This window comes from Cherax quadricarinatus, chromosome 23 (assembly GCF_038502225.1).
Source record: "Cherax quadricarinatus isolate ZL_2023a chromosome 23, ASM3850222v1, whole genome shotgun sequence".
NCBI lineage: Eukaryota > Metazoa > Arthropoda > Malacostraca > Decapoda > Parastacidae > Cherax > Cherax quadricarinatus.
This window is the reverse complement of record NC_091314.1, coordinates 39236696-39247387: the sequence shown is the minus strand read 5'-3', so window position 1 is coordinate 39247387 and position 10692 is coordinate 39236696. Positions and strand designations below refer to the sequence as shown.

At 44.8% G+C, this 10692-nt stretch overlaps 1 protein-coding gene across 1 annotated transcript in view; it reads left to right on the top strand.

Moving 5' to 3' along the window:
- LOC138853135 (nicotinamide phosphoribosyltransferase-like) overlaps positions 1-3378 on the top strand; it is an 88574-nt gene extending 85196 nt beyond the window's left edge. Inside the window, exon 4 of the mRNA XM_070088099.1 lies at positions 3279-3378. Within this exon, the coding sequence (XP_069944200.1) occupies positions 3279-3308 (30 nt within the window). The 3' untranslated portion in view covers positions 3309-3378. The remainder of the gene's footprint in view (positions 1-3278) is intronic.
- Positions 3379-10692: the final 7314 nt, after the last annotated feature.

The window sequence follows — 10692 nt, the reverse complement described above, 5'->3', positions numbered from 1 at the left end:
TGTTGCAGCCCCCTGCCCTGAGCAATGGTATGGGCAGGAGCTTCTTAGTGGCATCTGCAAATGACCACATCCATCGGCGGCCGGGGTGCATTGTTCTGTCAAGTCCCTGGCGGACCTTTATATCCCTTTTCAGTTTGTCAGCCCCTAGAAGTTGGAGGTACTTTGCTATCCTCCTGGCAGCTACAAGCTGGATCCTGTCCTCATGGGGCTGCAGCTGGGCCTCGAAACTCAGAGTCACAGCATTAGCCCACCTAGGCGCTCCCAGCATGGCCTGTACAGCTGTGTTCTGGACCATACAGAGACACTTGATGTTTGTGGGCCTGGCGTGAACCAGAACAAGTGCTCCGTAGTCGATGAGCGAGCATACGGCCTGCATCTACAACAACCTCATGACCTCGAGGCTGGCCCCCAGCCCTATGGTTGGCCATGGCACTCATTGCCCTGACCCTCTGCAGAGCCCACTCTTTGATATGGCCTACGTGTTTTTGGAAAGTGAGACGCCTGTCGATGTAGATGCCAAAGTTCCTATAGATGAGAACCCATTCCAGGTTGATGCCCAAGGATCTGCAGCCTGGGAATCTTGTCCGTCTCAGTAGCAGTAGCGAGTCCGGCTGACTGCGATCTTTCTCTGTATATACCCGCTTGTTTCTGCATTATATATATATATATATATATATATATATATATATATATATATATATATATATATATATATATATATATATATATATATATATATATATATTATATATTAATATATATATATTATTGGCAGTTTGGAGGGATATGTTGTGTATCTTTATATGTGTATGCTTCTAAACTGTTGTGTTCTGAGCACCTCTGCAAAAACAGTGATAATGTGCGAGTGTGGTGAAAGTGTTGAATTATGATGAAAGTATTTTCTTTTTGGGGATTTTCTTTCTTTTTTGGGTCACCCTGCCTCGGTGGGAGACGGCCGACTTGTTGATAAAATATATATATATATATATATATATATATATATATATATATATATATATATATATATATATATATATATATATGCAATAAGATCACAGTAAACAGGTGATTTCAGAATATGCAAAACAACCACTGTGAAAGAATAGAGAAATTCCAAGCGCTTTCGTGACTACTCACATTATCAAGGAACAATGAAAGTAAAGCATCAAAGGAAGGTATATAAAGGGGTAGCCCACACCTCACTATCAGATCCCACAACAACGAAACATCTGAGGCGATAATGTGAGTAGTCAAGAAAGCGCTTGGAATTTCTCTGTTCTTTCACAGTGGTTGTTTTGCATATATATATACATACATATATATATATATATATATATATATATATATATATATATATATATATATATATATATATATATATGTGTATATATATGTGTGTGTGTGTGTGTGTGTGTGTGTGTGTGTGTGTGTGTGTGTGTGTGTGTGTGTGTGTGTGTGTGTGTGTGTGTGTGTGTGTGAGTGTATGTGCGTGTGGGTGTGTACTCACCTAGTTGAGGTTGCAGAGGTCGAGTCCAAGCTCCTGGCCCCGCCTCTTCATTGGTCGCTACTAGGTTCACTCTCATTGAACCGTGAGCTTTATCATACCTCTGCTTAAAGCTATGTATGGATCCTGCCTCCACTACATCGCTTCCCAAACTATTCCACTTCCTGACTACTCTGTGACTGAAGAAATTCTTCCTAACATCCCTGTGATTCATCTGTGTCTTCAACTTCCAACTGTGTCCCCGTGTTGCTGTGTCCCATCTCTGGAACATCCTGTGTGTGTGTGTGTGTGTGTGTGTGTGTGTGTGTGGGTGTATGTGTGTGTGTGTGTGTGTGTGTGTGTGTGTACTCACCTAATTGTGGTTGCAGGGGTCGAGACTCAGCTCCTGGAACTGCCTCTTCACTGATCGCTACTAGGTCCTCTCCCTCTCTGCTTCCTGAGCTTTGTCATGCCTCTTCTTAAAACTATGTATGGTTCCTGCCTCCACTACTTCACTTGCTAGGCTATTCCACTTCCTGACGACTCTATGACTGAAGAAATACTTCCTAACGTCCCTGTGACTCGTCTGAGTCTTCAGCTTCCAGTTGTGACCCCTTCTTTCTGTGTCCCCTCTCTGGAGCATCCTGTCTCTGTCCACCTTGTCTATTCCCCGCAGTATCTTGCATGTCGTTATCATGTCTCCCCTGACCCTTCTGTCCTCCAGTGTCGTCAGTCCGATTTCCCTCAACCTTTCCTCGTACGACATTCCCCTGAGCTCTGGGACTAGCCTTGTTGCAAACCTTTGTACTTTCTCTAACTTCTTGACGTGCTTGACCAAGTGTGGGTTCCAGACTGGTGCTGCGTACTCCAGTATGGGCCTAACATACACAATGTACAGTGTCTTGAACGATTCCTTATTAAGGTATCGGAACGCTATTCTCAGGTTTGCCAGGCGCCCGTATGCTGCAGCAGTTATTTGGTTGATGTGAGCCTCCGGTGACGTGCTCGGTGTCATGGTCACCCCAAGGCCTTTCTCCCTGAGTAAGGTCTGTAGTCTTTGTCCACCTAACCTATACTCTGTCTGCGGTCTTCTTTGCACCTCCTCAATCTTCATGACTTTGCATTTGGCGGGGTTGAATTCGAGAAGCCAGTTTCTGGACCACATGTCCAGCCTGTCCAGGTCTCTTTGCAGTCCTGCCTCATCCTCATCCGATTTAATTCTTCTCATCAGCTTCGCATCATCTGTGAAAAGGGACACTTCAGAGTCTATTCCTTCCATCATGTCGTTCGCATATATCAAAAATAGCACTGGTCCTAGAACTGACCCCTGTGGGACCCCGCTCGTCACAGGCGCCCACTGTGATACCTCTTCACGTACCATGACTCGTTGTTGCCTCCCTGTCAGGTATTCCCTGATCCATTGCAGTGCCCTCCCTGTTATATGCGCCTGATCCTCCTGCTTCTGCACTAATCTCTTGTGAGGAACTGTGTCCAAGGCCTTCCTGCAGTCCAGGACAATGCAATCAACCCACCCCTCTCTCTCGTGTCTTACTTCTGTTACCTAGTCATAAAACTCCAGAAGGTTTGTGACAGAGGATTTGCCTTCCATGAACCCATGCTGGTTTTCATTTATAATCTTGTTCTGTTCCAGGTGTTCCACCACTCTCCTCCTGATAATCTTCTCCATGGCTTTGCATACTAAACATGTCAGAGACACAGGTCTCCTAGTTTAGTGCCTCGTTTCTGTTTCCTTTCTTAAATATGGGGACCACAATTGCTGTCTTCCATTTCTCAGGTAGTTGCCCAGTTTCAAGGGATGTGTTGAAGATTGTGGTTAGGGGCATGCACAGCATCTCTGCTCCTTCTCTAAGGACCCATGGGGAGATGTTGTCCGGTCCCATCACCTTTGAGGTATCAAGGTCACTTAGCAGCTTATGCACCTCCTCCTCGGTTGTTTGTATGTCATCCAACACTTGTTGGCATATTCCCTCTTAATGTTCCCTTCAGTGCTGTCTTCCCAGAGCCCTTCCTATCTCTACTGTAAAAACTTCCTTAAATCTCCTGTTTAGCTCCTCACATACCTCATGATCATTTCTTGTGAGTTCTCCACCTTCTGTCCTCAGTCTGATCACCTGGTCTTTGACTGTTGTCTTCCTCCTTATGTGGCTGTACAACAGTTTCGGGTCAGTCTTGACTTTCAATGCTATGTTATTTTCATACTGTCGCTGGACCTCCCTCCTTACCTGTGCATACTTGTTCCTGGCTCTGCGACTAATCTCCCTATTTTCATGTGTTCTCTGCCTTCTGTACTTTTTCCATTCTCTATTGCACTTTGTTTTTGCTTCCTTACACCGTCGGGTAAACCAGGGGCTCGTTCTGGTCTTCCCATTGTTTCTGTTGCCCTTGGGAATAAACCTTTCCACTGCCTCCTTGCATTTTGTTGTTACATATTCCATCATTTCACTTACCGGCTTTCCTGCCAGTTCTCTGTCCCACGGAACCTCCTGCAGGAAGTTCCTCAAACCTCTATAGTCCCCTCTTTCATAGTCTGGCTTTTCCCATTCAACTTCTGTTACTCTCTCCACTTGCAACTCTACTATGTATTCAAAGCACAGACCAGCGTGGTCACTAGCTCCTAGGGGACTCTCATATGTGATGTCCTCAATGTCTGATCTGCCCAGGGTGAACACAAGGTCCAATCTTGCTGGTTCATCCTCCCCCCCTCACTCTGGTAATGTCCTTAACATGTTGGTGCATGAGGTTTTCCAGCACCACATCCAACATCTTGGCTCTCCATGTTTCGGGACTCCCATGTGGCTCCAGGTTTTCCCAGACAATCTCCCTGTGGTTGAAATCCACCATAACCAGCAACTTTGCTCTGCTGGAGTGAGCTCTTCTTGCCACCTCAGCAAGTGTGTCCACCATTACTCTGTTGCTCTCTTCATATTCCTCTCTTGGCCTGCAGTTCTGTGGTGGACTATACATCACTGCAATGACCACCTTGTGCTCCCCAGACTGAAGTGTACCTACTATGTAGTCCCTTTCTCCTGTCCCGTCTATGCCTCCCATTTTCTCGAATTTCCATCGGTTTTTTACAAGCAGAACAATCCTTCCTCCCCCTCTGCCCCTTCTATCTTTCCTCATGATCTGATATCCTGGTGGGAAGATTGCATCTGTTATTGTCTCCATGAGTTTTGTTTCTGTAACTGCTATGATGTCTTGGGACTTCTCATTGATTCTTTCTTGTCATTCCTCATGTTTATTCGCTAATCCATCCGCATTTGAGTACCAAACCTTCAACTTCTGTTCTAATAGTGTAACTGTGGTCCTGGGGGAATACTGGGGTTGGGAGAGCAGGAGCCCTGGTGGGGGCCTGTGGGGGGTTGCAGTGGAGGTGGAGGAAGAGCTCCCATAGGGGGTTGCTGAAGGGGTAGGGTTCATGGTGTGGGGGTGGGAACAGAGGGATCGGTGTGTGATTGTTGGTTTAGATTGTTCAGTTGCCTTGGGGCTGTCGTGGTTGGAGTCCTTCTGCAGGTGCTTCTGGGGGGTTCATTCATTAGAGGTTTGCCGGTACTTCCGGCCCGGGTCTTCTCCATATGGTGACCCGGCTATATAAATTAATACGACCTATGCAGTGACCTGGAGTTTACCTGGAGAGAGTTCCGTGGGTCAACGCCCCCGCGGCCCGGTCTGTGACCAGGCCTCCTGGTGGATCAGAGCCTGATCAACCAGGCTGTTACTGCTAGCTGCACGCAAACCAATGTACGAGCCACAGCCCGGCTGATCAGAAACCGACTTTAGGTGCTTGTCCAGTGCCAGCTTGAAGACTGCCAGAGGTCTGTTGGTAATCCCCCTTATGTATGCTGGGAGGCAGTTGAACAGTCTCGGGCCCCTGACACTTATTGTATGGTCTCTTAACGTGCTAGTGACACCCCTGCTTTTCATTGGGGGATATTTTGCTTTCGTAGTGAGTGATTTTCGTGTGCAAGTTCGGTACCAGTCCCTCTAGGATTTTCCAGGTGTATATAATCATGTATCTCTCCCGCCTGCGTTCCAGGGAATACAGGTTCAGGAACCTCAAGCTCTCCCGGTAATTGAGGTGTTTTATCTCCGTTATGCGCGCCGTGAAGGTTCTCTGTACATTTTCTAGGTCAGCAATTTCACCTGCCTTGAAAGGTGCTGTTAGTGTGCAGCAATATTCCAGCCTAGATAGAACAAGTGACCTGAAGAGTGTCATCATGGGCTTGGCATCCCTCGTTTTGAAGGTTCTCATTATCCATCCTGTCATTTTCTAGCAGATGCGATCGATACAATGTTATGGTCCTTGAAGGTGAGATCCTCCGACATGATCACTCCCAGGTCTTTGACGTTGGTGTTTCGCTCTATTTTGTGGCCAGAATTTGTTTTGTACTCTGATGAAGATTTAATTTCTTCGTGTTTACCATATCTGAGTAATTGAAATTTCTCATCGTTGAACTTCATATTGTTTTCTGCAGCCCACTGAAAGATTTGGTTGATGTCCGCCTGGAGTCTTGCAGTGTCTGCAATGAAAGACAATGTCATGCAGATTCGGGTGTCATCTGCAAAGGAAGACACGGTGCTGTGGCTGACATCCTTGTCTATGTCGGATATGAGGATGAGGAACAAGATGGGAGCGAGTACTGTGCCTTGTGGAACAGAGCTTTTCACCGTGCCTGCCTCGGACTTTACTCTGTTGACTAGTACTCTCTGTGTTCTGTTAGTGAGGAAATTATAGATCCATCGACCGACTTTTCCTGTTATTCCTTTAGCACGCATTTTGTGCGCTATTACGCCATGGTCACACTTGTCGAAGGCTTTTGCAAAGTCTGTATATATTACATCTGCATTCTTTTTGTCTTCTAGTGCATCTAGGACCTTGTCGTAGTGATCCAATAGTTGAGACAGACAGGAGCGACCTGTTCTAAACCCATGTTGCCCTGGGTTGTGTAACTGATGGGTTTCTAGATGGGTGGTGATCTTGCTTCTTAGGACTCTTTCAAAGATTTTTATGATATGGGATGTTAGTGCTATCGGTCTGTAGTTCTTTGCTGTTGCTTTACTGCCCCCTTTGTGGAGTGGGGCTATGTCTGTTGTTTTTAGTAACTGTGGGACGACCCCCGTGTCCATGCTCCCTCTCCATAGGATGGTAAAGGCTCGTGATAGGGGCTTCTTGCAGTTCTTGATGAACACGGAGTTCCATGAGTCTGGCCCTGGGGCAGAGTGCATGGGCATGTCATTTATCGCCTGTTCGAAGTCATTTGGCGTCAGGATAACACCAGATAGGCTTGTGTTAACCAAATTCTGTGGCTCTCTCATAAAAAATTAATTTTGATCTTCGACTCTCAGTCTGGTTAGTGGCTTGCTAAAAACTGAGTCATATTGGGACTTGAGTAGCTCACTCATTTCCTTGCTGTCATCTGTGTAGGACCCATCTTGTTTAAGTAAGGGCCCAATACTGGACGTTGTTCTCGACTTTGATTTGGCATAGGAGAAGAAATACTTTGGGTTTCTTTCGATTTCATTTATGGCTTTTAGTTCTTCCCGCGATTCCTGACTCCTATAAGATTCCTTTAGCTTAAGTTCGATGTTTGCTATTTCTCTGACCAGTGTCTCCCTACGCATTTCAGATAGATTGACCTCTTTTAGCCGCTCTGTTATTCTTTTCCGTCGCCTGTAAAGGGAGCGCCTGTCTCTTTCTATTTTACATCTACTCCTCCTTTTTCTTAGAGGAATAAGTCTTGTGCATACATCGAGTGCCACCAAGTTAATTTGTTCTAGGCATAAGTTGGGGTCTGTGTTGCTTAGTATATCTTCCCAGCTTATATCGGTTAGGACTTGGTTTACTTGGTCCCACTTTATGTTTTTGTTATTGAAGTTGAATTTGGTGAATGCTCCCTCGTGACTAATCTCATTTTGTCGGTCTGGGGCTCTGCGCATACATGTCTGAACCTCAATTATGTTGTGATCTGAGTATATTGTTTTTGATATGGTGACATTTCTTATCAGATCATCATTGTTAGTGAAGATGAGGTCTAGTGTATTCTCCATTCTAGTAGGCTCTATTATTTGCTGGTTTAAATTGAATTTTGTGCAGAGATTTAAAAGCTCGTGTGAGTGTGAGTTTTCATCAGAGCTGCCTCCTGGTGTTATTACTGCAACAATATTATTTGCTATATTCCTCCATTTTAGGTGCCCCAAGTTGAAATCCCCCAGGAGCAAGATGTTGGGTGCAGGAGCTGGAAGATTTTCCAGACAGTGGTCAATTTTTAACAGCTGTTCCTGGAATTGCTGGGATGTTGCATCCGGAGGCTTGTAGACTACCACAATGACTAGGTTTTGGTTCTCGACCTTTACTGCTAAAACTTCCACTACATCATTTGAGGCATTAAGCAGTTCTGTGCAAACAAGTGACTCTGCAATGTACAGGCCAACCCACCCCCTCCCTTTTGCCTGTTCACTCTGTCACATCTGTATAGGTTGTAACCTGGGATCCATATTTCGTTGTCTAAGTGATCCTTTATGTGGGTCTCAGTGAAAGCCGTGAACATTGCCTTTGCCTCTGCAAGCAGTCCACGGATGAAAGGTATTTTGTTGTTTGTTGCTGGCTTTAGACCCTCTATATTTGCAAAGAAGAATGTCATCGGACTGGTGGTATTGTTGGTACTGGGGGGGGGATTTTTTTTCCGGCATTAGTATCTGTATCTGTTTGTTGGAGTGGAGGCCATCGACTGTGGTTCCACTCCAGGAATGACTGGATTTGGTGTACAATTTCTGCCATTTCCTGCCAGTTTTTTTCCTTCCTGTCACTAAAAAGCCTCTCCCTCTTGAGTGGCTGTGGCTACCCAGGTTTTCCCATGGCCTGGATGTTTTGTATTTTTTTGTCCCCTTTAGATGGTGTGCCTGGCAATTTAAGTTATAGCACAGTCTTTCCTGTACTGAAGAGGTACACATTTCAGGGTGAAAAAGCTTACAGGAAGGGAGTTTGCTTTTTCCTGTTGTCATATGGGCACGGCATTTTCTAGGGTGGTCATAGTTGCACGTCCCATCTGTTTTTCCAGATTTCCCATGTCTGCAGATACCAAGTGCATAGTATGTCCACAGGCTTGGTTTCCGTTTGCCTTGGGTTTCTGTGACTGTATTCCCCGTTGGTGCATGTTTACCTGTCTTATTCCTATCTTCCCTAGCACCAACAATGGAGCTCCCACCAGTTGTTTTTGGTAATATATCCTCACTATTGCTAGTGGAGTCCTCTTGTTTGCTATTTCCTGTTGTATTTCTTGTTTGCAATATTGGTTTTATCTTATCTTTGACTACACTTGTTTCCCCACTACGGCTCCTGTCCCCTATGAGGTCATTTATATGCATTCCTTCCTGCGTATAATTCCAGACTACCTGGACAAAATCTCCAGCTTCACCATTACTGTCTCCCAGGACAGCACCTCCAGCTTCACCATTACTGTCTCCCAGGACAGCATCTCCAACTTCACCATTACTGTCTCCCAGGACAGCATCTCCAGCTTCACCATTACTGTCTCCCAGGACAGCACCTCCAGCTTCACCATTTCTGTCTCCCAGGACAGCACCTCCAGCTTCACCATTACTGTCTCCCAGGACAGCACCTCCAGCTTCACCATTACTGTCTCCCAGGACAGCACTATCAGCCCCACATTTACTGACTACCAGGACATCACCTCCAGCCTTACAGTTTCTGACTACATGGCCAGTATCAAGGGCAGTACCATTCAGCCCAGACTTTTTATGTTCCCATCTGTTGTAGAAAGCTTCCAGGTTGTCTATGAAAGCAGCTTTGATGTTATCCTCTTTTAATACCCTTGTGATTTTAGTCCACAGATTTATCTCCTTTGGGCATACCCAAAAACACTTCCCTGTTTTAATACTGCTTGTAGCTAGTTCTTGGATATCTGCACAAGGGGCATGACACCAATTTCCACAAAAATGACAATTTATCCATGTGGAAGCCCGTTTGTTTGATTTATTGCAGACTACACACAGCTTCATAATGATTTGAATGGTTGATTTACTGTAATTCTACTAGCAACCTCTTGAATACTCTATTAATAACCTCTTTAAGTAAAGCTCTAGCTATCTGTATTTCTATTTCTAACTGTACTTTTATATCAGGACAGCTTACCGGAGTACGCTCCTGGAGTTTGTTTTATATTTATTGTTTGTGTTTATAAGGGCGCCTACAACCCCATCCGTTTACAGTCTGCTTTATTGTCCAACGAATCCGTTTGAAACCGGCCAAGGGTTCGACCAGTCGAGGGTTCGGTCCAGTCGAGGGTTCGGAGCCAGTCTGATCTGATCAGTGGATCACATATTTAAAACATACTGGTCGGTGATTTGGGCTAACACATGAAGGATCTACTGGAAAATTCTACGCGAGTAATATGTTATTTGATTGATACAAAAGTATAACTTGCGTGTTGAAGAAACCGGTGACTGCTGGCAACTCCTACAGTGACGAACGGTCGACCTCCACCCTTGTTTATCAATCGCTGTATCTAGCTTTTCTAGTTTTTCTTTTTGGCCTCCACCACAATAAATGCTATATTATCACTATAGTTGACTGGTGGAAATTTTGGAGGAAGGACGCTTTTTCTGTAGTAATAATTGCTTCTCGTTGTGTATATTGCGACCGCTGGTAACTACAGGTTATATGAAATTCACAGTATACGTCTGGTATTTAAAGAAAAAAGAAACTAATGAAGGTCACTCCACTCCACTAAGTACCATTATTATACTGGTTAGTTGCTACTACAACACTGTATTCTGCTATTCAATGGTATCACTAGATTATATGCAAGTACACTAGCAGGCCAGTAAGATTATTAAAAACAGCTGACCTGTGGTAAGTTTCTGGCGACTTCTGGCACCTGCCTCTATAGGCTTATCACTTCATTTACAAATTCACCTGTTTTCAAATGACACTTTAGCCTTTATCATCAATATACTAGGGAGCCACTGTAGTATACACTATACACTATGTATACTCAATGTTATCAGGGAGACTTTCTTTCCTCTGACAAGAAAAGTTCAATTATTATTATTTTTCCACACGGCACCCAGGCCTATGATTCCCCTCTGGTAGTAAACTCTGCTAGGTAGTGCACACTAATTCTCATTTTTTGACTCAGTATATAATGTTTTCCGCCCAAGATTGGTTC